Source organism: Sparus aurata, chromosome 17 (genome assembly GCF_900880675.1).
Source record: "Sparus aurata chromosome 17, fSpaAur1.1, whole genome shotgun sequence".
Classification (NCBI taxonomy): domain Eukaryota; kingdom Metazoa; phylum Chordata; class Actinopteri; order Spariformes; family Sparidae; genus Sparus; species Sparus aurata.
The window spans coordinates 10,924,673-10,951,920 of NC_044203.1; the positions used below are offsets into that span (position 1 = coordinate 10,924,673).

Genomic DNA, 27,248 nt, shown 5'->3' on the forward strand with positions numbered 1-27,248 from the left:
GCGATGTCCACACTGCTGTAGGTGTGGCATGCTCAAATGATAAAGTTTGGGTGGTGCATCAAGTTATTTGCATTCTCTATTAAAGGACTAAACCTTACATGTGCAAAAAACATTTTACTCTTGATCATTTTCTCTGCTCCTCTTGCTCTTAATCAGATAACTGCAAATATAGGCCAGTTTTGTCATATAATAAATGTTTGTCCGTTAAAGAGTAAATAGCATTAACAAAACCGTTGAGCTATTTTGAAGAATAAGGTGATACTGTTCTGGCTCACATAAGGTGAAAATGTAACACTTGTAAATTAACCTTGTTGTATCATTACAGATAAATTCACAGGGCATTTGGCATTTTTATATAATTATGTATACATTTTAAACTTACAAGTTATTTTTCACGTTGTTTGATTTGTATTATTTTATTGTATAAGTGTGCGGAAAATAAAATAAATAAACCAAATTTCCAATGACATCATAGATACAGCAACAGCACACTCTGAGCACAGCGAACACCCACAAAAATGGACCAATCGAAGATTGTGATACTGACGCCTCGACCAATCGGAAGTCTCGACACTGGCAACGCTTTTTACTTATAACCTGCAGGGGTTTCAGGCGTCTAGTCCTGTCAAAAATTGCACCAGCGAAAATAAACCGCTAGCTTCTCTTATTTGTAGTTATGACACATTGGATGTACGTCGTTGATGCAACTTTCTCCATGTCCTCTTTTCTCTTTATCTAGCGGAAGGTAAGAAACGATGCGACGTTAATTTCCCTGCAGCAAAGCTCCACTGTTAGCTGTCGATGATGTGTCAGTCGAGCTAGCTGCCAAGTTAGAATTAGCTAACGCCAGCTAACAAGACTATTCAAACCTTGCTATTATAGTTGCTTTCCAAAATGTTCAGTGTTTGCTGCCAGATTTGGAAATGTAAAGCACATGGTGATGTTGCTTGGCGTGTAACGTTAATGTTATCCTGCTTAGCCACTATGAGCTAATACCCACTTGAAATAGCAGTTAGCTCGTGCTAATGCACAGCTTGCTAGCAAGCAAGTCACATATTTGGGGAAATATGGTCTGTAAAGCTTCTTCTAATAAAGAATTAAGTTTATAATGTTTTCAACACCCCGGTTTTCTTACTGAAAATACAATGGGTTGAATGGTGTGCATGAAACACAGAAAACTAATAAGTTTATGTCATTCGGCTAACTTAGCCTGTTACATAACCCTGCTTTTTAACATCAGGCAACATTTAAAATCTCTCTCATTACCGTAAATGCACTTCCTCATAAAAATTATCCTTGTGCAAACTAACATTATATGCAAAGTTTAAAGCCTTTTATTTGCACAGCACTGTCGCATATCTGTGCAGCAAACCTGCCAACTCAGCTGATCTCGCTGCCTCTTAGGACTGTAGTTGGGCCAAACTTGCTCAGACCTTTGTGCTTGCAGTATTTTGGTCTTATCTTACTACTGCTTCCTGCACACAAAGTACATATATATACTTGTATTTTGCGTTTACCAACTAATCAAAGTCTGAGCAATAACTCTCATTTTTCCTCCCTCAGGTGCACTCTACAATTATGGAGTTTTGAAAAGCAAAGTGAGCATTTTGGGGGGAAAGGGGGCCTTTCCCCTCAAGTTTGATGGTTGGACTGCTGGACGAGACGGTCGGAGGGTTGTTGGAACTGCTGCCTTTTGTAAATTATTCAAGAGTATATAGAGGAGAAACTATTTTTGCTAACATTACCATGTACGATTTTGTATGAAGTGCACACAAGTGTTTTGTATATATTGAGTTCTTGATGCCATTGTATGCTACCAGCACCTTAGTTTGTGTTCAATTCTTGGTTGAAATGGTGGACTGAAACAAGTCAGAGGGCCTCTGGGGTTGCTAGGGTGCGGTGGAACCTCAACACAAGCACAATTCTAGCACTCCAAACCATTTCAACCCTTTTTTTTCTTATTGGAGAGCAGCTCTGTTATAGTACAAGTTTAGGGACTGTGTTTTTGGTGTGTTATTTCACATCAGATTGTTTTTTTAGCTAGTTTGCAATTGTGGGTGGTGGCCTGTTTAAGGACTTTGTAATTGTAAAGGGAGAAAGGTTCACTTTTAAGTTTTGGTGAAAGTCAGGATGAGTCTGGCATCGCCGTGCTGTACCCCCAAATGCCGCTCATCTGAGCATGCAGACCAGGTGGTAGCGGCACTGACGCGTGGCTCTGAGGGGAAGCTGCGGTCATTTTTGAATTCATACTGCTACAATGCAGCTACTGTGCGGGATGAGTTTGGTCGCAACGCCCTGCACATGGCAGCTTCCCTCGGAAAGAAGGCCATACTGGAGTGGCTGCTGGAGAGTAAGAGTGCTGACCTGATGGTAAAGGATAAGGAGTCGGGCTGGACAGCTCTGCATCGTAGCGCGTTCTACGGACAGATCCACTGTCTCATATCGCTGGTCAAGGTATGAATTTAACGCAGATTTCCAAAAATATGTTGTCATATTGTTCAAGGTGTTCCAATTTAAATGGTCCCATTTAACAAATTGGTAGAATGATTTTAGCAGTAAAAAAAGTATTGCCATAAAAGAAGAAAATAAAGATCATTCCATGGCTATTTTGAAGAATTTGACCTAATCTTGTACTTTTTTTTTTTCCCAGCATGCCGGACTCCTTTCCACCCAGGACAGGGAGGGTCTATCCGTCTTGGACATTACAATGAAGGACCGACCATCTCATGTTGTGTTCAGAAACACAGGTAAGAAAAGCTGATGACTTATGTGCTTTAAGTGAGCAGGGACTTCTAGCTGTACTTCAACTACCAAGCATTATTTCCAACCAGAGACCAGCATTTTTGGACTTGTGTCCTTCATCAATACAAACATTTTGTGTTTTTTTTTTTTTTTTTTGTTGCATATCCATATTCCTTTTGTTGCAAGGCTTATTATTAGTATCATAAATTGTCTGTTTGATGCTGCATGTCACACTTGTACATGCAGGGGATTTGAATGTCCACGTCCTATATCGCGTGTCTTTCTTACCGTTATGATTTGTGCTTTTTACATTATGTAGAAAATAACTTTGTAGAAAGTGTGTGTTGTGCAATTCATTTGAAACTAGAAATCATAAAAGTAGTCAAGTATTGGACCGTGTAATTTAGCAAGACTGCACAGCCAACAGCTGTTTATTTGACGTTGTCTCTTTAAATACTCTCCGAAACCGATAGCCTAACCCTTGTAGAGCCGGTCCTGAGTATCAGCTAGCTCACACAGCTGACTAACTTTCATTTTACATAACTGCAGCTGTCAATATAGCCAGATTTCTTATGATGTTTACCTACTTTTTGAAACATTTTCTTTGCAGAGGTTGCTGATATGTGTATATTGTTCAAAACCATGTAGTTCGCGGAGCTGTTTTACACAAATCTAACAGTGATTTTAATATCTTTACCACAAACTTTACGTACAAAATGATCTTTTAGCATGACAAATGCCATATGTGTAATTCATGGCAAAGTTCAAATAGAATAAAACATGTATTTGTCTCCCACCTTCGACTCTTTCTGAAAAAAAAACACATCATGGGGTGCAGCAGAAGGTTTCGGACTTCGCCTCTCAATGACTTTAATTTTTTAGGTGAAACACCTTGAATTGCCTTGTGGTTGAAATTTGTTATGAACGGCCTTCTTTTGATGGAAGATCAGTGGTTACATCACACTTCAGGTGAAAGCAGTGTTGCTGTGTTTATAATTGTGTTTTCTTCTTCATTACAGACCCAACAGAAGTGTACACTTGGGGAAACAACACTAATTTCAGTCTCGGGCATGGTAATCAGGAGAGCCGACAACACCCCGAGCTCGTGGATGTGTTTGCCAGGACTGGAGTTTACATCAAGCAGGTAGGCTAATGGCACACTGCTGATGTCTCAGCTCTTCAGGGAGTAAGTGTGTTTCTACATACAATACAAGGCTTCCCTACTCCGAAAACCCTGCTTGCATGTGTCATACCAGTATTGGTCTCTGTGCCAACATGTGTTACATTTAGAAAAAAAAGAAAAAAGACAGCCAATGCACATGGGTACCCAGGATAAGACACACCACCTGGGTAAACCAGCAAAACACTCCCTCCCTAACGTCTTGTATTACACAACCTTCTCTTCAGGGTAAATCAGCATTTGAAAAACATTTTTTTCCTTAAAGCATGGTTCATACTGACTCATACATTCTCAAAGTGAAAGCAGAGATGTAGAAATATTGGTTATGCTTCGGAGTTTCAAATTGTCCTTTTTGATAAATGGATTTGATGCTTGTATACACATATACAATGATTCTCTTAGGCATATTTTGGGCCCATTGGCATTGTTCATGGTTGACTCGATTTAGGAGGTGAGGGTATCAGGGGGAAAAAAGAAAGCATCAGTAACTTGGAGTCAAACTGAGGGCATAGTTTGTGTGTGAGGCCAGGACTGATTAGCTTTGTCTGCTCCTGTTTAATCTTAATTTGTGACTTTGTAGAGCTTGTCTGTGCATGGTTTAACCATGCTACCCGCCTGGCTACAGTTTCATGTATTCAAGTGGGTGCTCTTAGTGTGATTAATATAGCTCCTGGCACCAGTGCAACCACCCCCCAGTGAAGTGTGTACACACCAGGTGCTAGTTATAGTAGATTAAGTAATGCAGAACGACCGTGGTAATCATGCTGTCATTTTCATCTTTTCTTCAGACTTTGTGTTTGTATGTGGTTTGTGTGCTTAAGAAATGATCAGTCGGGGCTTTGTGTCACCGTATTATTGCCGTTTTAAAGAGGAAACCCTCTGTTTGAGGTGTTTTTGTGCCAAGCAGGGCTTGTCATGCAGAGTAATTTCATAAAGCCTTGTGGGGGACAGATGGATCTCATTTCATGACCACACAATGACCCAGTGGCACTGCCTATGGTCTTTGTCTTCCTGGCCCAATCCAGCAGGTGCCAGAGGTTAAATATTAATTCCACAATGACATGTTTGTAATTAAATGAACTACACTGGTGTGTATGCATGTGTGTGAATGTCCACATCAATGCGATACTTTGGGAAACATCTCCGGCTCTATTGAAAGCTTGAGGAGGAGCAATGTATTAGTAATGATGTTTGCTTTTCCACTTGTGCCTTGGCCTTTTATTGGCATAGCGTTTTACTATCACTACGAGAGGGCTTGGCCGGGGGACATGGAAAGAGATGCATCGCAGCCTCTGCTATGAGGTCAAACTTATAATGACAAGAGCTTTAATCAGCACAAACTTCAGACACACTTTTTTCCCTTTAGAATAATATATAATAGTATTATAATATAACTAAAAGCAAAAGCAGTTGGATGTAGCACTGTTTAATGGCCTTTTCTCCCTGCAGGTGGTCCTGTGTAAGTTCCATTCCGTGTTCCTGTCTCAGAAAGGCCAGGTGTTCACCTGTGGACATGGACAAGGAGGGCGACTTGGCCACGGAGATGAACAAACTTATCTGGTGTGACTTGTTATTGGCCATTATTTTGGTGAATCAGGATGAACAAAATATTTTCAGTTTTCTTAGAATGGTTATGAGCAATGAATCTTAACAAATCAAAAATTCATGATCACTGTTTTAAGAGGGGTGCAACTGACGATCCTGAACAATCAATTAGTTGTAGGCTCTTAAAATAATGTGTTTTAGTGTTTCAGAAAGCCCTTAGGTGATTTTGTCACATTTCCTGTTTTGTATGCAACAGTATTCAGTTTACTTTCAGAGTGGTAAAGAGATCAGGTAAAAAATGAACACAATAGTTGGCATTTAATTTACTATTGATCAATCTTTGCTCTACTTTTAAGCTGATTTAATGACCAGCTTGTCATAAAGAAGCATATTAACCACATATTAAGTTTTTTTTGTATTTGTCTTGAATGTTTTTAGATTTAAAGACCATGAAAGAGGTCTCAGGTTACACCTTAGTTAATGATTCTGTCTGAATAAAGAGCTAGACCTGCACAATATTGGAAAAGAACTGACATTGTGATATGAAAAAATACAGGAACTTTCACCAGATAACTTGCATGGTTTTATCTGTAAAGAATACTATAACTCTAGAATAATGAGGGCAATTTCAGCATTTCATCAAGCAACTAAAATGGGCCCTCCTTTGGTTGATAAATGGATCAAGAATGATTGTAGTTTGCCGTGCAATGTAGAGCCAGCATAACAGTAACGAGTAAAAAAACTGCCATGTATCCAAGAACGCTTGAATTGCACTAAATTATATAATATAAAGACTTCCCTTGTAGACATGGAAAATAAGCACTGTGTACGTTTTGCTTTCATATCAACCAGCAAAAAAGTTGAAGCATGACATGTTTGAGTTAATTGGCCTTACTTGACATTGCACATCCTGCGATGTGATTATAACACTTGCGCACATTGCTTTGTTGATGCTGAAAGCTGTTTTTACTTACCCATCATGTTTAAAGGCCTGATAGAAATATTAATCAATTGCAGGCAGTCATGTGTTGTACACCACTGATAAAAATGGAGGTTCCTCCCTCAGCCGGGAGACTTACTTCTTCAGATTCAGTGATTAAATGCCATTTCGGAAGTGTCTCCACTATTAAAAACTTTATTAGGTACCCCTGTAAAATCTCATGTAGTCCATTACAAAGATACTGAGGTTGTAGTTCGCTGCGGTGTTGAAGTACACTACATCATCTTGAGGGGCGTTTTTATTGTTTTGACCGTCCCATTTACAAACATCACGGATAAAAAATATTAGAAACACACTAGAGTAAAATGTCGTCTAGTATAACACCATCACAAACTACTGCCTGAATAATAAACATTTAGTTGACTTGGCACAGTTCTTATTACATTGTCAATTTATTACTTTTGTAAAGGTAAAATATGGATACCCAATGAGAACTTGTTAGTAAGATCATTTCATTGTCTGTTTTAGTATATCATGGGTTTTGTTTACAATTTCTTAAAAATAAACTGACCAGACCTGTCCTTTTACATTAGCTGCAGCAAAAGAAATGCACGTAACAGAAAACAACAGGACTCCTGCTGTGACGGTGCCATTTAAAGCGACTGTCTGAAAATGGTTATAAATAAGACGGTATAATGCACAGGATATTACCCTACCCATTAAAATTCAAACATAGCATGATGTCTGTCTTCAAAACCTTTTTATCAATCCACTAAAGGCTGAAACGTGACCTTGTTTTTTTTTTTTTTTTTTCATTCTATGTTTTCATCGACTTCTCTTTACAGGTGCCTCGGATGGTGGAGGGTCTCATGTCCCACCACTGCTCCCAGGTGGCGGCAGCTAAAGACCACACGGTGGTGCTGACAGAAGAAGGCTACGTTTACACTTTTGGCCTCAACACCTTTCACCAGCTCGGTCTGGCTCCTCCTCCCGCCGCAGCACATGTCCCTAAACAGGTAGGAGGTAGCAGGGAGGTTAATGGAAAGGGACTGATGACATTTTGCAGTGCATGTAACAACTGTTGTCCGTGTGCTAAAGGAAATTTGCTAGTTCAGAATGAAATGACACTGTACAGACTTCTTCAGGCAGCTGTCCATTTAAAAAAAAAAAATCAAATTGTATATAAAGTATTTATTTGAGATTGATTAGTAGTTTCTACAACATGTACGCTGAGAATTATCTTTAATGTTTAGTTTCAGTCTCTGTCTTATATGCTGTGTATGTAGGTATTCTCCAAGACGCTAAAAGGCAGGACGGTGATCGGAGTTGCTGCTGGAAGGTTCCACACAGTGCTTTGGACCAGGGAGGCCGTCTACACAATGGGACTCAATGGAGGCCAGCTGGGTAAGTCTTATCATTGTAATGGCAGCAAAGCTAGGATCACAAGAGATCCTTAATGTAAATGAGCTGTTGTGGTAGATGTGTATGTAAAGTGGTAAAACATTTTACCAATATAGTCCACTAGTTTGAATATTCATTTTGTAGCAATGGTAGAGCAGTACAAATGTTAATTTACATCTGTAGGAGAGGGGTATGGTGGTTGGGGCGGACATGAGATGACACAAAAGACTCTTTTGGTCAAAATGTATGGATATAAAGAAATGTAGTTTGTGTATTGGCAAGAGCTGATCTCGTTACTGTCCTTCACACTTGCCATACTTGGACAAGCAGGTTTTGTCTGGAGGGAATGATAAGATGTCGACCTTGTTGATGTTCCTGACTCCCCTAATAACTGAAGAGATTTGTTGAAATTTGATTCTGTCTGTTGTGGGACGTACTAAATCTAACGCTACTTTAATATTTTGCGCTGACAGTGTCCATGTATACTTATAATTTCCTCTCTGATGTCAGACTTGTGTTATGATAAACTTGTATATTAAAAAAAGGCCAAGCTTAGCTAAATGTGTTTTTTTTTCCTCTATTCATCAAAGTGGAGATTAATATTTGTTTTTTTTTTATTTCAAACAAATTGCTGGTACTCACTGATATGCTCATGTACAATATATTGTGTGTTTCTCTCCAGGTTATTTGCTGGATCCGAATGGAGAGAAGTGTGTGACAGCCCCTCGACAGGTATCGGCCCTGCACCACAAGGATGTTACCATAGCTATGGTTGCAGCTAGTGATGGAGCAACAGTAGTCGTGACGGAGAAGGGGGACGTCTACTTGTTGGCTGACTACCAGTGCAAGAAAATGGCTTCAAGGTGAATGTGATGCTAAAACTCACTACAAGGCAAAACACTGTAATGAGGCAACTAACTTCTCTTTAGTGAACAAATATGACGACGATTCAGTGCCAATAAAAGACTTTTAACAGTTAATTATTTCACTGTCTGTGATAGTAAAGCGTACCTTGGCACAAGCAGTGAGGAAGTCTCTTGTTAATGTCCAATACTTATTCCTAACTAACAAAAGACTGCATCTGGTGATGTCAGATTAATGTAGATATAATCTCTGGAAAGAATTAAAGGTTGTTCTCGATTTTTTTCCATGCTTTTAGATTCGATTGACATGTGCACCCTTTAAAGCACAACTGTCAGTTCTGCATCACCTTTGGTATTCTAATCAGTCCTACTTTGAATGGCAGTAGAGAGTGAATGGGACACAGTTGTCTTATCTGGTTCTTTTTATTAGCATAGTATAGTGCTGTGAATATGTTTTTGTTGGAAAGGGTAGTTGGGCTAAGTGTATGTTAAATAGCAATAACATAACAATGGATTTACCTGAATGCTGATGTTCAAGAAATCAGCAGTGATGATTGAATACGCCTCCTACACCAAAAAATGTAGATCTTCATCCACTGATGGCAAATGCATTAATTTGCATGTTACACTTGTGTTTTAAATATGACACTTTTATATTTTATGGTTTTGATTGGCGTCTTTCAGGCAGCTGAACATCAAGAAGGTTCTGGTCAGCGGTGGTAGTCTGGACCACCGTGTGGTTCCGCAGATCCTAAACGAGGGAGGAGGAGAAAAGGTGTCGATCCTGGCATTAGATGAGGCTGGGAGGGTAAGCGCAATTTTAAAAATGCTTTTTATTCTGTTAATAAGGCCCCAACTGGGGAAAAGCACTACTTTAATAGTGTGACCATAAAACTTCTCTCACTCCTGCGTCAGTGAGAGAACATATAACATTGTTATTTTTAACATTGCTTCACTTCCTCTCTTGTTATCTAACCAAGGGTACAGTTACTGTTATACAATCCCAAATCCAGCCAGCCTGTATGGGGTCCTATAGATGAAAATGGTGACTAACACTTATGTTGTTGTAACTTTCCGTACATTTTCTCCCTCCTGTTTCCCTCTATCTGTCAGGTGTTTTGCTGGCGCTCCTGCGGCAGCTCAGTGAGACAGTGCCGGTGGGCGTATGGGCGTCAGGTTTTCATGTCGGACATAGCTCTCAGCAAGAACGACATAATGTTTGTGACTCAGGAGGGGGAGGGCTTCAGTGGCGTGTGGGCTGGAGAATATAAGAAGTATGGGGAGAAGAAAGGTGAGCAATCTAGTTGCACTTTAAACTGAATTATAAACTTGGCTAATGTTGTGCATATGTTAGTTGTTGTTACAAGTGATTTCAGTGACAGCTGTTTAATTTGATCGGATACTAAACCGTAAACTTGTGCTGGCATATTTGAAACAGGCTTTTATATGCTGCCGTTTCATCTCTAATAAACTTGAAAATGCATAAGAAAAGACAACAAACACAACAGTCAAGTAAAAGGCATTGGCCGAAGGGCATCATTAAAGCAAGTTTCTAAAAGTCTGCTTCTTGTAATCTTACAGAGGTCAGTGTGGAGGTTTGTGGCCCTTCAGATGCGGGGACAGTGTACGAGCGAATTCGCCTGGAGAAACTTCCCTATGTCCATAGAGCTGTCAGCGTCACTATGGACTCTAAAGGCAGAAACTTTGGAGTGCTTCAGTCTGACCCCAAAACAAGGTGGGAAATCTCCCTTGAACCATAGAAAATGCTGCACGAAATGGTGCACTTGTGTCGGAAGTCTAAAAAGCTTAAAAAGATGCTTTGGGACCAGTTCCACATGTGAAGTGCGAGTACTACTAAGTGCAAGCTGTTTTGCAGCCAGTGTAGACAGCTGCATTGATAAAACTTTAAGCAGGCAAATTCTAATTAAAACCAATCCGAAATACAGCCTATGTAAACAATGGTAAAACTATGACAAGTGACATTTGAGTTATAATTAAACTAGGAGAAATACATTTCTGAAATCATCATTGGATGTTTTTAGGGAACAGGCGTCGGGTATGAAATCCAATCAGTGGATAGAGGAGGCTAACTAATCCCGAATGGAGGATCCTCTGTGATGTTTGTTTCTTCTTAACCGTCCTCTTTGTTCGACTCTGTTATTAATTATAATGTTTCATTACCCATGTAGTTATTTTTAGCGAAGTCATAATGCCATTAAAGCAGGCTTTTTATTAGGCTGGCGAGGAATGCTAGCCTTGGTGTCCTTGTGACTAACTACTGCATGTTAGTCCAAAGTCAGAGAAGAGATGAAGTAGATGAAACATAGTCCTATCTTACATTTAAAGCACATAACGCTGCCATCTAGAGGTTGAAACCCATCTTCTCAAGATATAAGAAGCAAAAACTGATTGACTTAAAAAGCATTATCTCCCCAGGGCTTCAGTAATGTTATGTTGGCACTTTTAGCTGGTTGGAATAATGCACATTGTGGGCTATTTATCTTATCTGGCTGTGTCTAATTGTGTTTATTTTTAGATTTTAGTTTACATTTCCCCTCTGATAAAACACAGTGCTTTATTGGAACTGTTGTCACAGCATGAGCCCCTCTCTTTTGATGACATATAGCAACTTCTGCATTTGCTGTCTTATGCTAAATTGATTGATGCTAAAAACATGTGCTCTCTATTTACATTTATTTATGCAAATATGCACCTGGTCTTTTAAAGATGTATTACCTCAGTTGTCACAGATGATGATCTTTGTGCTTGTGTTCTTGATGTATGTTTTCTAAATGGTAATTCATAATTAATGTTTAATAATTTCTTTTTGTCTTTAACCCAGCTTGTATGAGATTCCCATCATTTCTCCATCCTCCTTCACCCAACACTTTCGACGCCTCCTGGACGAGGCAGACGAAATGGACAGCATTCACGATGTGACACTGCAGGCCGGTGATCGCACCTTCCCGGCCCACAAGTACATCCTGTCCATGAGGTCAGAGTTCTTCCGAAAACAGTTCATTTCTGAGCATTGCGGGGACGACGAGGAGCTTGATGCAGAAGTGAGGAAGAGCGAAGATGCCGTGGGCTGTGATTTAATCATTTTGGAGAAGATCCCGGCAGACATGTTGGAATACGCCCTGCACTTCATCTACACAGACTCCTGTGAGCTTCTGGAGCATGGTGCCCGGCCGAGAGTGTCGGGGGCACTGATGGGACAAAACCAGGTGGGTAAAACTATTGTTTAATCTATCCAAAAAATTGCATTAGACTTGAATAGTTGCAGTTATTTAACAAATATTGTGTTCCATTGTCCCGTTCTATCCTGGCCAGGACTCTGAGCAGGAGAGGCTTATCAGCAGCCTGCAGGACTTGGGCCTGAGAGGTCGTTCAGCCCTGGAGGTGTACCGCTCCCTTCCCACTGCAGCCAAAGGAGATGGTGACAAGGCCAAGAGCAAGTGCGCCAAGCCTGGCAAGAAGGGGAAAGGAGGCAAAGGTGACAAAACTGGGGCCAACGATGGAGGAGCCAACCCCGTGAAAATCTTTCAGGGTGTTGCAAAAAAGCTGGGCCTGGGAAGCCTGTCTGCACGGTGAGACACAGTGTGCTCCAAACCCTGAGGCGAGATCAGTTTTGTTGTCACGTCTAATTAATCATGCTTTCTGTGCTTCATCACAGACTGGACGGAGTCAAATATGAAAATGGAAAGATCAATGTCGTAAACAAGAAAACTGGCAACAAACCCAAATTCTACCAGAAAAAATGGTGCGTATCGTGCGACAAGATTGCAAATGACACATTTTTAAATGTAAGGTTTTCTGATATCTGTGATACTTTTTGTCTGTACAGCTCCTATCTTTGTGATGTGACTCTGAAATCTGAAGATGGCAAAGAGTTTCCATGTCACAAATGTGTCCTCTGTGCAAGACTCGGTAAGTTCAACAAAGCGGCAAATGCACAGATGTTCTCATTCGTTCTTAATGGTAGAGAAAAAAAGTTACTTTGCATTGATATGCTTTTTGAAATTGAATGGCTGTTTTGAAAATACAGAAAATGTGTTGACAAAATGTTCTGAATGTTTCCATCTTTTCTGCAGAATACTTTAATAGTATGCTTGGAAACCCCTGGATTGAGGTATACCAGCTTTTTATCTAACACCACCTTATTATTATCCGCTGTGTAACTGGTCTGGATGCTCGCAATAAATCATCACTGCTGGTACTGATAGTGATATTGTCTTGTGCCCCCCACAGGCCACATCCTGCACTGCACTGGAGCTGCCCACTAGTTCTGAGATCCTGCAGGTCATCCTCGAGTATATTTACACAGATGAGTCTCCTACTATTAAAGGTGACTTCTCAAGTTTTATATTGACTTGCAACATATTATTTTATGTATTTTTTGCTGAATTTGCAGTAAACGGTAAAAAGGCAGACATTACTAGCGCTTATCGGTCTCTTGTTTATGTCCGACAGAGTCTCTGAACGTGGAGTTTGTGTGCAATGTATTGGTTGTGGCCGACCAACTGCTGATCACCCGCCTGAAGGAGATGTGCGAGGTCGTCATCACTGAGAACTGTATGTTGTGTTTTTGCCTTTATCCTTTCATGTTTCTTTTCCTTTCAAACTCATTCATTTCTAATTTCATATGACGAGAATGCAGAATTATTTCAAGTAAAAGTTCACCAAAAATGGGAAATGTCATTATCTACTCACATCCATAGGTGATAGAAGTTTCATAGTTTACAAAAAATTTCTGAATCTTAGAAGAAACAACTGAGAAAAAAACATGAAAGCGCTCCTTGCAGCTTCACCATTATAATCCAAGGCTCAGGAGGCGATCCCAGATTTATTTTAAAAGATGTTATTTCCTAATTTTTGGCCACAATCTTCACTATAGCTACAAGGCTAAAAGTGTCAGTAAACACCCTGTCTGAAGGTGAGTGTATAAGCTCAACTGCACATTTAAAGGGGATTTTTTACTTTTTGAAGCTAGCGTTGAGCTATTTCAGTTGTTCAGGAGAATGCTAAATGCAGTGTTGTTGTGCTGTGAATCTCCAGACACTTAAGGGCTCTCATTTTCTTTTAATATTGCTGTGAGTTGACTGAAATGAATTAAAACTGGAGAAAGAAAAAATTATGTATGAAAGCACAACATACTTAACAAACATATAATAATTGCTTGGGAGAGGTTGCTCGCAGGCTGCTGTTTTTTTCACGTTTGTCAGTTTCTTGAGATTTCTGGTGTTCTCACGAATATCTTATTTTACTTTTTACAATTTTACAAATACAAGTTATGGAAACTATTATTAGATGCAATTTTTGAATTAAATCTGCTTGCTTTGCTCTTCACAGTGACGCTGAAGAATGCTGCAGAGTTGCTGGAGTTTGCCGCCATGTACAATGCAGAGCAGCTGAAACTTTCCTGTCTCCAGTTTATTGTGCTCAACATGGCTGCCCTGCTGGAGTCAAAGTGAGGATCAGAATAACCAATCCAATGTGCATTTGAATGGATGTTAAACAAATTGATTCAGAGTATTTCAGACTCAGTTTTTGGCTGTCTTTATTCATAGCTACAAAGGTTGGCAGACCTATAGAACACTGTGAACACAATGCCTCAATGAATTAAAAGTGTCCATTATAACTAAATACATCAGCCTAACCGAGTATCTTAAGTATGTAGTCAGTAAAGATGTGGACATGGAGATTCTGATATACAGCAGGAGAAATCCTTTTTCCAGCAGGAGAGAACTAAAATATGTTTCTCATCTGTATGCGTTTGTCTGCCTTCCCCTTTCTTTTCTCCGTTGCCCTCAGAGCGCTGGATATTCTTAGCGATGAAGTGCTAGTGGAGCTCTCTGCAGCCTACAAGAGGATGGTGAGTCACCCCGCCTCACCCCGCCCTTAGAAACATCCTAATATGCATCCTCCTTTCCATGACATAAATGTTTTAATGTCAATCTTTCATTTTACAGAGTAAAGGCTCTCCGGACTCTTACTTTTCTGACATTCAATTGTGTTCACTGAAGGAGAGGTAGCTCAGCTCGGTGACAGACGGCTACATTTTGATGAGAGACGCTGAATAATAACCTGACTTTTGTTTTTGTCTGTCAATAGGATCCCACAGGTCTTCTTTTAATTTTAGATTTTGAGAATGCTGTACGTCAACACCACAAATCAAAATTTGAGCAGTTTCAGACACAGTAACACATTTTCCAATGTGAAAAGCACACAGACTCAAATCCTGCTTAGAATGAGTGCATAGTCTGTTTTTGTAGATAACTGCAGGCTCATCTCAGGCTGAGATGTGAAATTCAGGGCCAAAAAGTCCACAGTGCGGTCACTGCAGCATGAGCTCACAGAATGCCTGAAGGCAAATTACATAAGAAAATATCTGAAATATAAAAGTAATAATTATGTAACCCGAGAACCGACTATGCTAATGATGCTTCTCGTTTTTATAAGGCTACAGTGTAAGGGGTTATGCTGAGTGTGTGCATCATCAAGCCGCGATTTTAGGCCTGCCCAGAAATGTTGAGCACAAATGGTGAAAAAACCGTTAACTGTCCGACAACACAATTCAGCATTATATTGTAATAAGTCCTTTCACTTGTTTTCACCAATCAGTTTCCAACATTTATAATGTGTACTGAAAAAATTCTCTGAATTTCCTTTTTATGAATTTTTTTTATTTATTTATTTATTTTTTTGGCTTTTACATTTTATTAGACAAAAACAGCATACAAGTATAGGGCAACAGACTGGAAAGACATGAATGGAAGCTTATGCCATGTGTGACAGATATAAAAAAGTTTCAGCTCCTTCACATACACAACATGTCATTATGAGTAGCCGAATATACATATACACAAACCACCATAGACAGCCACAGAGACAAACAAACAGTGCTGTCTTAGACAAAAAGAACCATAACAACAAGAACATGAGGGGATGGGGCCATATCATTCATAAACAGAAGAATCATATATGATATACAAAAATAAGAATGGGGGGAATCCCCCCAGAGACAGCATCCAGTTTTAACATTCCACCACAGCAGCATCATTAACATCGAGTGCAAAGTAATTCAGGTAGCCCACTATATGTTGATCCATGCTGTATTTTGTCACTTATGGTCTACCATGCCCTTCAACACAATGGTAGCTATTCTTGAACCAATATAAGTCAGGAATGGGGACCAGATTCGATAGAATACCTCAGTCATACATCTGGACCTGTATGTTAAGTATTCCATGGGCAACATGTCAAAAATAACCTTATGCCATCCAGCTATTGTGGGGGGTTTACAGTCTATCCATTTCAGCAATATGTTCTTCCTTGCACAAAAAGTGAGAATAGAGAAGAGTCTTTTGGAATGTGCACTTTTAAGTTGTGTGTCCGCCAGTCCAAACAGTAGACACACCAGATTTTTTTTAGGTTTAATGTCAAAAATGAACTGTAGTCGATTTTCTACATCTTGCTAGTATTTGTCAATGTATCTACAAGTCCAGACACAATGAATAAAACTCCCTACCTTGACATTACACTTAGTGCACAATTCTGATTTACTCTTTTTATGAATTTTAAGATAACCAGGGTTATTTTTTTTATTCAGTGGTTGCTACATTCGGTGCAGCTTCCTGCTTGAGAACAGGAAGTAAGCTGGATGTGTCCATCTATAAATGCTCAAATATCTGTGTGGATTCTTTTCCTTTCTTTCTCTTTTTGCACAGTTGATGGAACTGAATCCATCATTTCTTTTTAAAGTCTTGGTTCTCATATGTTGCTCTAAATGTTTTCACATTCTGGTGACAGATGGCAGCTGGAAATGCTTCAGTCAGCAGATGAGCTTCTTGCAATGACTGTTTGGATTTTTCAATTGCTTTATTTTTCATTTCAGATCCCAGCCATGCAAAAGAGGGTGATCACTCCGTATCCTGGCGCCCCAGACCTTAGTGTGTATGAGGATGAGGATTTGGACTCGCCGTTCAGCCCTAAACCAGAAGCAGAACTGGATCACTCCTGCAGGTACACAAACAGAAATGTCCTGTATTTTCTTATTGTCGCTTATGTTTGATTATACTGCAATGCAGAGTTTTGTATTTTTATTTTATCTGTAGAAAAGCTTGCTTTCTTCAAGTACTTTAAACTTCTTAAATCTAGTGCCCCAGATAGATATGTGCTAATGATGGTACCGCATTATCCCTCCAGGGAAATCCTGTTAAAGAAGGCCAAGATGAAGGCTAAAAAGAAACCAAGGCGACGCTCTGACAGCTCAGGGGGCTACACTCTCTCTGATATCATTCAAAGCCCCCCTGCTGCAGGTAGACTTCAAACACAGACACAGGTTATATGGTTTTGAAATACGTCAGCTTCAGGTTGTTGGTGAGTAATATGCTATAATCACACTGTCTTTCCTCTCAGTGGTCTCACTGCCCCTGGTGAAGTCAAGCAAGGCGAACTCTACAGAGTCTCTGCAGGAGCTGCTCACATCTGATTCTGAGGGCAGCTACATGGGAGTGGGCAGTCCCAGAGACATTCAATCACCCATCTTTCATGACAGAGCTGAGGTTAATATCTTAAATTTAATGAAACAGACATGCATACTGGCTGCTGTCAGTGCATCATTAAAAAAATCAGCAAACAAATATTTAACTTGTGTTTATTGTGATTCTTTGGGATTTACATGGATCGATGGATATGATATTACAGATCACAAGAAAAATTGTCTTTTTATTATTTGCAGGATGAAAAGGCTTTCAGTCAGAGGCTAAAGACCCCACCCAGCACCCCGACTTCCCTGAGGGACTGCCTCCCAACTCCCCCCAACTCTGCTCCACAAACCATCCCCAAGGTTCTTCCCTGGTAAAAAAAAAATACTTAATGATTCTTTATTTTAAAACGGCTTCATTTTTGCCTAGTTGTTTCTCCGTCTTTTGAAAATACTTTGGCTGGAACATTCAGGAGGAGGAAATTAGAGGTTTTAGATTTTTTGAAAGGCAGGTTTGACATTTGATATGGGTTAACCTGACTTTAACAACAGACCTTATGTCCTCCCACTTTATTTTGATGTGGGGGTTGAGAGAAAGGAGGAAATGTTTTCATCTCCATTAGTAAATTGGAATTAGAAACAGATCTGTATTTGTGACTGTGTTATTACAATTTGCAGTCCTGCCCGTCCTCCCCCAGTCTTGGATCTGAGAACCATCATGGACATGGAGGCCAACTCTGTGCAGACCCCCAGAGCGACTCCTAAAAGCCCTGGAAGGTATGTGATGTCCTGTATTTCTTCTATCTGAAAAGGTATTGTACAAACAGATTATTTACATTGAATACTTTGCGATGGTGATCAATTAATCACTGATTGTTGTAAAATTAAATTTCTGCCATTGCCAAATTTATAGCGAGAAGCTTTATTTTGTCCAAGTCTGAAGGAAAGCTGTTTCGCCACACAACACAACCTTATGTCTTCACTGTTGTATACTTCAGCTAACAGATATTTTTCCTCCTGCCTGCAGTGTCAACACCAGCATTAAGCACTCCCCTGTTCCTGCTAAACTGTCCCAGAAGCAGAGGAAGATGTTGGCCATGGCCAACAAGGAGGCCAGTGTGGAGTCCAGTGCATCCAAACCAACCCCCACAGGCACCCCATCCAAAAGCAGTGGGAAGGCCTGGTGAGTGAGCCCAAATTTGAAGTCCACTACTCACAGATGTTGACAAAAATCTTTTTGGTAACTCTCAATGAATATGACAATTACGGTTAAAGTAGCTAAAATCAGGGGTGTTATATTTGGAGCAGTAGAAACAATACATGAAACAGCATTGCATAATTAGGATACAGAAGGGTAACTCTAATTCCACAAACATATTGAGAAAAAAATAATTAATCAAATTACTTATACATTTTTTCAGTATCATATCAGTATTGCAGTTTTTAATAGGGCTGCCAACTCTTAGCATTGACCATGAGACTCACCCAATTAACACTTTTCACATGCTCTCACGCCAAAAAACAAATTCATAACTGACAAGGACTCAAAAAGAGGACACTGACAAGAGTCGGCGGCTTTTCTGGCAGCAGTCTCTCCCTGTCCTGTGGACCACAGTGCAGACAGGACTGACAGTCAGTTACTATGGTTACCATGATGCTCTCTGCTGCCCTAAAACCGTCTCATGATTCCTCTGATTTAGGTTATGAAATCTGGAGCTTGGCAGGTATGCAGATCAACGAAACGTATTAATCATTGATGGCATTATTGATTTGATATGATTATAATGACTCTAGCCCCTGCAGCGAGTAATGCCACAGAATGCCTGCTGATGAAATGCAACAACTTTACTGCCATCAAATCATCACTCTAAACTAAATTGAAAAGTTATAGGTCCTGCTTATAATACATTTTATCATGAAGAACAATACATCACCATGCACAGTGACAATCACCACTCTGGTCTCAAGTGAAACCACAGTTAATCTTGAAACTGCCAATTTATCTTCATGCTTTCATGACCCCGCTTTCCTTAGTTGGGATTTATTTAGTTTTTTTAGTTTTTTTTTTTACTCTTGTCTTCATTTTGAATATTTGGTATTGAAGTTATCCAAAAGTAACAAAATCAAGTTACATTACTTTGTTATCGTGATAGTCGGACTGGGTTGCAGAGTTCATTTTTGTGCATAAAAAAACATCTTTCAGAGTGTAGAATGTAAACTGATCAGCACCTCCAAAAGTGATCAGATCAGATTCCAAAGTCTGTCTATAATGGTTATATAAGTGACAAAGTTCTGTATGTTCCAAGTAGTCATTGTGTTGTGAGATAAATCAGCACATTTACTCGAGTTATAAAACATGATCACTTCTGCAGGAAACAAAAGCTTCTGGCTATAAAATAATGGTTGTTCTCTGACAATAAATCCTCCCTACACACTCACCTTCTTTATGTTGTAGAATTAACAGCGTTTTATACGAAGATACATTTACATTAGTGTACTTAAGCTTTTTAGGCATACAGTGAAAAAAAGGCTAGGAGTAGCAAGTGCAATGATCTTATACTGTTAATGTGAATTAATATGTTATACATTCTCTTTCTTACTGTTATTTGTTTCCTCTGCAGGGCAACAGCAGTGCAGTCCCCGCCCTCCTCGTGCTCATTCCGAGCTCTGCTGGAGGAGGAGGAGAACCGCTTGATCGGAGTGGCACAAACTGGTGTCCAGAGGGGCCAAAGTGCCCAGGGGTCCCCCGTCACTGCTACACCTGTGACCAGGAGGGTCACGTTCAAGTGTGCTGAAAGCAGCGAGCCGGAGAGACCCACCGGGTCAGTATCCAGTCACTTGTTTGACTTACTTCTGTTCTGTTTATCTGTATTCCACTAGGTGGCACTGTTGAGGTGTCTTCATACAACTGCTTTCAGGTTGAAATCAGCAGCCCACACACACTATATAGACAAAAGAAAACATACCATATTAACTTCTCAATTCTGACTAACCTCATTACAATACCTAATCTATATCTACCCTCATGCGTTGCTCCTTTATAATCAGATTGAGAAAATGCAGAACCACATTTGACTTTTTTAATTTTGTGGAGCAACCTGATCTGATGCAAACATACACTGGCTTTGAATAAAAAAGGGAAACCTGAAAAGGGAAGTTACAAGGAGCAAAACATTATGAAATGTGGAGTTCTGAGTCTGATCGGTCAGTTTGTCGAATGTCAGTGCTGACTGACTGGATCTCCTCAAGTGAGACTGATGGAGGTTGTTGTGATGCTCTGGTCCGAGTGAGGTGAACAGCTCGAAATGACCCAGTACAGCTGGGTTGACCTGCCCGCAGACACTGAGTCAGCCTGACCTTTACAACGTCCGCAGACAGCTGGACAAACACGGAACACACACACGGCAGCATGAGCTCCGGTCCGTAAATCCTCATTTCTATTTGAGTTGCGTGCAACAACTGTCCATGAAGGCAGATTATTTTGGTATTTATATCTGATGGAGGCCTCTGAGAAGTGGACATAATCTTTTTTGGTGCATTTCTTGTATCTGATATCATGGTTCCGCTGCTGTTGGTTTCCCTGCGCTTCATGCTGCAGTCTTCAGAGCAGACTTGTAGATATTAAACAGCTGTGTGAGTCACTCTAGTGAAACCGGTGATGTTAATCAGTATTGATAAGGGCAGGTCTCATGTCACAACGGATCATACAGAACAGGGAGCAGGTTTCAGGTTCCTCTCGGTATTTGGATGAGCAGAGAGGCGGATGAGATCAAGGCTCGGGAAGAGGCGGCAGCCTTGCATATTCTCATGTGTGCTTTCTGGGACACTGTTTCCATATCCCAAGTCTGAATTAATACAGAAGCATTCATACTTTTATTAAATGTCTGGAAATGTGGAAATGTTCATGGAAGGACATAAGGAGGGGGAAAAACAAGTCAGAGGTGTCTCTTGGCCAGATTAAAACAGATTCCATTTTCCATATGACTCACATTCATCATGGTGAGTGATTAGTAATGCTTTTGGCAGTATTTATAACAAAAATATGACTACAGTGCATCTCCAGCCCTCATGTAGCAACTATGAAGTAGGAAATAACTTCATGCGCACACAAATCAGACTGCAGGGAGTTCATGTCATCTGTGTGACATGTCATATTTCACATGTCATTTCAAATAGATGTTCAGGATCCCAGTGGAAAAGGGAAAAGCAAGACAGGTTGTGTACTTTGAAATATTTCCTTTCTGAATATTTATATTCTACGACTGTCGATCGGTAGTCTGTTTTTGTTGGGAAGTACGTTTATTGTATTTAAAGGGACATTTATTTATATAGCACAAGTCATAAACAAGGCATCTTCAGATTGCTGTTCAAACATTTAAGCTCGAAAAGAAACAAAAATATTTTTTATTTATCTGGAAATAGGAATGAAAATATATAGGTTTAAAAGAAAAAATGTTGGAAGGCTCTAGAAAAATGCCAGATGCTCTTGATTTGTTTCACACTTTGTTCACCAACTATCTGAGATATTTTGCAGAGGATCTAAGAGGTCTGGCTGTTTGATATTGTACAAGCGGCTCAACATTATATTTTGGGGCAAAGCACTTTTTTTTTTTTTATGTACATGCTGTAAGATTTTGTCTTCATCTTTATGTACAAGGTCTTTTGGGCATAAATCAGGACCCAGATTATTACAGTAACCTAAGATACAGATAAATAAGGCTAGTGTTCTAGTTATGTTTTTAAAATGCCTGTAATCAGTATTTTAAAAATAACAATGCCTGTAATGATGATGTGACAGGTGAAAACAGACTATCTTATTGAATCTACACACGATTATCAACAATTCTGCAGCTCCCCTCAGCTCTACAAATCTTTTAAACTTCCTACGGATCAAGTTTTCCAGCCTGTAACTGTTTTGAACTGTTTTGGTTTCCTCTAACCACTCATAGGGTTGTTTAATTTCTCTGCAAACAGCAGGAAGTTTGATGTGTAAATAGGCAACTGCTGGCTGACAAATGAAAAATCATTATCTCATCACCCCAATGCTTAGCTTCTAGGCAAAGCAGCATTGCAGCATTCTTCTACTGAAATACATGTTGTCAATTAAAAACCTAAAAAAAAAAATTGGTTAGGAACAGCACCTGTGTTAACATGTACTTCTGTCCCAATTGAGTTGGAGTTGTTGTGGGACATTAACTCAACTCAACTCAACTTTATTTATAAAGCGCTTTAAGCAGCCATAGCTGGAACAAAGTGCTGTACATGAAAAGAAATAGAACATGAAACATAAAACTTATAAAGTGATTAATCTGGTCAATGCTCTGTATCTTTTTTTCTTTTTTAATTATGATGGAAGTGAAAGCATAATTATAACAGGAAAAACAATTCAGAAATATTATGACTTATGAATGACTGGGAGCATATCAGTGTTTCCCACACATAGTATTTACATGGGCGGCTCAATTTTTGAAATGTTTTACTTTTATTTTGCTCATCTGTCTGAGAGAACGATGCCATCTGTGATCGATTTAACTAATAGACAATCTGCTGTGCTCCACCACTCTCATCTACTGACATACACCTGCTCTGCCGAGAAACAGAGAGGTTCTCTGGTATTACACCCCTCTGCCACTGATTGTGATGCAACCTCTCTTACTTAATGTAGGTCTGTATGCTGTTTTGTACAAGCTTGTAAGTTGTATGTGCACCCAGTTGTGGCAATGTCATTCGGTACCACACTGGATAGACTATGCTACACGCTTAACGACAAGCTTCCTCCATTTGTAGCTCATCAGCTGCTGTTAAAACAGAGTTGTAGGTGTAAATCCAAAGATGTCAGGTGTGGGTTTTTTGGGGGGCATCCATTCTGAAGGGAAGCGATGCATGTAGAAATTAAATATAATGGCACCAAGATTCAGACCCTGTGGAACCCCGTCCGAAGTCTCGTATACTTTAGACCTGAACTCTTCAATAGGGACCAAAGAGTTTTTATGACTGGTCCTCTTCGTATTACACAATCTTCTGATTTGATTCTTCTGTTCACTAGGGGTCGAGAAGAACAACGATCAAAATCTTGTCTGCATCTGAAACTTGACTGAGAACCGTCTCAGTATTGTGTAATAAAGACTTTAACTTCAGTGCTGTTTTGTAATCGTATAGGAGATTTGTGAAAGCCAGGTGGACAGGCGGCAGTTCACACAGGAGCTTGTCAGTAGTAGTTGACTCAACCTTTGTCCACGCACTTCGACTCGTGTTGCTTTCCCAGCGCAGGCACTGATACCTCTCCTCTTTCTCTCTGCATCACCCGTCTCTCCCCCTCAGGCCCTGGGTGCTGGGTGCAGTGGGCAGCCCTCCCCTCTCCTCCTCCTTGGTGACCTTTGCCTCCATCGTTGAGGAGGAGAAGCAGCAGGAAGCTGCGCTGATCCGCAGCCGAGAGAAGCCGCTGGCGCTCATCCAGGTAACGCAACTTGTCTGTGCGCGTTAGTACTCACACACTCACCCGCACATACACACTCCTGCCATGACTGAATGTATAGCTTGTGTTTGCAGCGTACAAGTGGAAAATATCAGGGTTGGTATGGCCGCAGCATGTGTAACTATCTGGAAGACATTTTTTGAATGAATATCACATTCCTGTTAGAAACGAAGTTTGTCCTTTGACAGCCCTCTGTGCTCTTCCTCCTGCTGTTGCCAGGATTCTGTCAGCGCCTTCACAGAACAGCTTTTTTTCCCTCTTGTGGCTTTCTGGTTGCCATTATGTAAAACACTTATATCATCTTTAAGCTCTCAGTGTCAGCGTTTTCTCTATTACCCTCAAATGAAGCGTGGTTTAGTCGCCCGCAATAACCCTTCCTCAATCTCCTTTTTTTTGTCTCTGTCTTTGTAGATTGAAGAACGGGCAATCCAAGACCTCCTCATCCATTATAAGGCACGTGACAACCCAGATGAGCTGATAGTTGTAGAGAGGTCTTCCAGAGGTCCTATGGCAGCTCCGACGTGGAACAAACATTGATATTAAACAGCACAGCTGGTACATACCATCAAAGTGAGAACATCCCCCACAGTTGTCACTCCACATTGTTGGCAGCGTCCCCGAAACATCATCAGATCCATCAGTCCAAGATGAGATGCACCTCTGACTCGCCCTGCCCTTTGTGGGAAAGTTCTGATGCAGATCTAAACTTGTCTCTGCAGTGTTACTTTAAGTTTTGTTATTGCTGCTCGAAATTTCTGTTGTGTATGTGTGAAAGAGAGTGAGTGCTTTTCATAACTGAATGTGGTCCTGGATTACTTTGATCTTTCTTTACATCCTGGTAGGATTTATGTCTCTACTCGGCAAACCAGTAATTCAGAAAAGTTAGCAACGTTCCCAAATAATTGTTACTTATGTGAAGTTAAATCTGCCAAAGACATGTAAAGAAATGAAAAATGTTCACGCCACAAAATGGGTCCAAAGTACAGCAACTCGAGGGCGTGCGCGTGTGTTCAATCAGTGGAATCTCAATGTGATTAAGAAAGTAAGAGTGCCAATTATCAACCGTGGCAGAGCATCAGCAAAGTAAAGTAAGCTCTTAACCAAGGCAGTGTGTTTAGTTTCTTTTTGTGCTCTTATTTTTCTTCAGGATACTTGCAGCTTTGGCTGATTACTTCAGTTGATTTGCAGTGACTTGGTAACCTTGCTGGAATCAGAAAATGTGTGTTTTGAATATGAATAAAATGTGTTTCTTATTTAAAATCTGTTATTTGATGCAGTTAAAGCGAATGGTGAACACTCAGTAGGGTTGACTGTGTTCAACTGGCGTTCCAGCCTTTGAAGTTATCGCTACGGTGATCTAGAGGAGGGGGTGTGCCTTTATCGGTGATTACGACTTACACACTGATACAGCAGCTAAAATATCTTTTTTTTTTTTTTTTCCTCTCTCTTCAGCTTTTTCTTTCTTCAACGCCAAGTTGTTTTATTTTCAGCTTTTTTTGCTGGAGCCAATGTAAGTTAGGGAGGTACTGCAGATCTGGACCATGTTCTCTCATCTTCAGATGCCATTTGTGTGTGTGTGAGATGTAAGCATATGAAGAGAAAGTGGCATGTAATAAATGATCTCAGCTGTGCAATGACCCTGCCTCCTGTCTCCATTTCAGTTTATATTGCAGTGGAACGATTGAAAGGAGAGACAAATTAAATTTTCTCAATTAATCCCCCCCCCCCTTTTTTTTTTTTTCTTTCTTAACAGCGGAGACTTGGTGCTCTACCGAGAAATGTGGCTCTCACTGCATCTTAATAAAGATAACATTTAATCTCCCCGTCTTCTGACACTTTACTCGCCCTGCATGAGCAAAAGACCATTATCAAGTCTCAGCCTGTGATTAACTGTGATGACCCTGATCTGAACAGCGAGTGTGGCGATTTAGGGATTTTATTGGCTGTAATTACAGGTAGAGCATCACATCGGAAGTCAGGGAGAGGCGGCTCGTTCAGGGAAATATTAATTACAGATTAGGATCTATTAGACGGTGCGGGGATGACGCGTGAATTAAACTCTGCCGCTTTACATCACTCCACAATGTACACGGGCCTGGAGACCCATGTGGAATTTTCAGAAGGACTTGCGCTTGTGCTCTGAATGAAAATGTAGTGTTTTTGCAGGTGGAGTGCCGCAGTACATGTTTTAAAATTAGACCTTGTGGCATGAGAACGTAGCCTGCATAATACAGTTGAGCATGTGCACTCCTCTTGGGCCTTTTACTGGTTTTAATCTTATTTGCATGGATCGAGAGGAACCTGGTTCAACACATGCCTGTTAACATGACTAACAGTCCGTGTTTCTAATCATCTGTGTGCATTTGACTTCTCCGCGCGTCACTCACTCTGCACTGTACAAAGAGATAATGACTGGATTTTTTTTTTTTTCATTTTTGGGTGAACTTATCTTTTAACATGCCACAGTACTCTGGTTTCTATTAGAGCACGGCTGGTATGCTATTCATGTCTCTCAAAAACAAGGATAAGAGCTTTCCCAGGTTCTGAAAAGCAACTCGCCTTATAGCATATGATGTTTACATACACAAGAGACGCTCCAAAAAAACATGATTAATAGTCTACTAGTGCACATCCAAGCACACATAAACTCACCCTTGTTTGTTATACTAAGCTTAAGGTGTAGCTGTAGAGCAGCGGTTCCCACATCTGTCCTCGCAACGCTGTCAGATAAACTCAGATAGCCCTTCATCAGCATTCCAAGTGTGTTTACAAGCATTTCTGTTTTAACTGGAAATAATTTGACCAATGATGACGCAAAATGGATATTTCTGTAATATTCAGATTGTGTAGAATTAGAGTGCAATGTTTGTTTACATTAGAATTACCACCCGGGGCACGGACCACAGGCTTGAACTATTTGATGCCATCCATTTCTTCTCGCTAACTATTTCAACCATGTATCTATTACCCTCGGGTATCTCTGTCAACTATTTATAACCGATGTAAGTTTTTTTTTGTTTGTTTGTTTGTCTTTAAGTCTTTCTTTTTTATTCATTTGCCATTGATATCAACATTGGTGCCGTAACATGCAACCATGTTCAAGTACCGGACGCACCAAACCAAGTGTTTCTAGTGAGACACAGATTTACAACCCCTGTCCACAAGAGGTTAAAAAAAAAAAAAAAAAAAAAAAGTTAAAGTAGAGGAAGAAAAGAAAGACATAAACAGAATCCAATTTAATACTATTGATAAAAATATAAATGTGTCTATGCAGTAGGGATGGGCACGGATCCATTGCTGTAAGGATGCTATATGGAGTGGCACAGGCTTATACTGGACTTAAGTGGAAGAGGCCACGCTACCCAGGTATGTATTCATGTTCTAATATTTAAAACTCATGACCCGTCCTCTCCTATGCAGGTGTTTTAAGTGCGGGAACAATGTTTTACCTTTCAGCCAAAGTTTATCATTGAATTCATGTTACACTTAAAACTGGTTGTTAAGACAGTTAAGCTCCTTTTAACAGGGAAGACGTGGTGACTGACTTTCCAAATGAGGTTTTGTGCGTTACGGCGTGATAGTCACTGTTTATTAACACCTGTGTGCTGACCCGG

At 40.2% G+C, this 27,248-nt stretch overlaps 1 protein-coding gene across 1 annotated transcript; it reads left to right on the forward strand.

Annotated features, from left to right (window-relative positions):
* Positions 1-495: 495 nt before the first annotated feature.
* Positions 496-25,271, forward strand: ibtk (inhibitor of Bruton agammaglobulinemia tyrosine kinase). The gene is made up of 29 exons (XM_030393943.1): positions 496-745; positions 1,564-2,454; positions 2,651-2,747; positions 3,762-3,886; positions 5,372-5,482; positions 7,253-7,423; positions 7,694-7,811; positions 8,491-8,671; positions 9,356-9,479; positions 9,785-9,962; positions 10,253-10,406; positions 11,514-11,898; positions 12,005-12,261; positions 12,348-12,434; positions 12,519-12,601; positions 12,766-12,803; positions 12,923-13,019; positions 13,145-13,246; positions 14,024-14,141; positions 14,486-14,546; positions 16,569-16,696; positions 16,880-16,992; positions 17,093-17,238; positions 17,415-17,533; positions 17,838-17,936; positions 18,187-18,342; positions 19,781-19,981; positions 23,481-23,616; positions 24,046-25,271. The coding sequence occupies exons 2-29, from the start codon at positions 2,131-2,133 to the stop codon at positions 24,169-24,171; spliced, it is 4,035 nt and encodes a 1,344-aa protein (XP_030249803.1). The 5' UTR covers positions 496-745; positions 1,564-2,130; the 3' UTR covers positions 24,172-25,271.
* Positions 25,272-27,248: the final 1,977 nt, after the last annotated feature.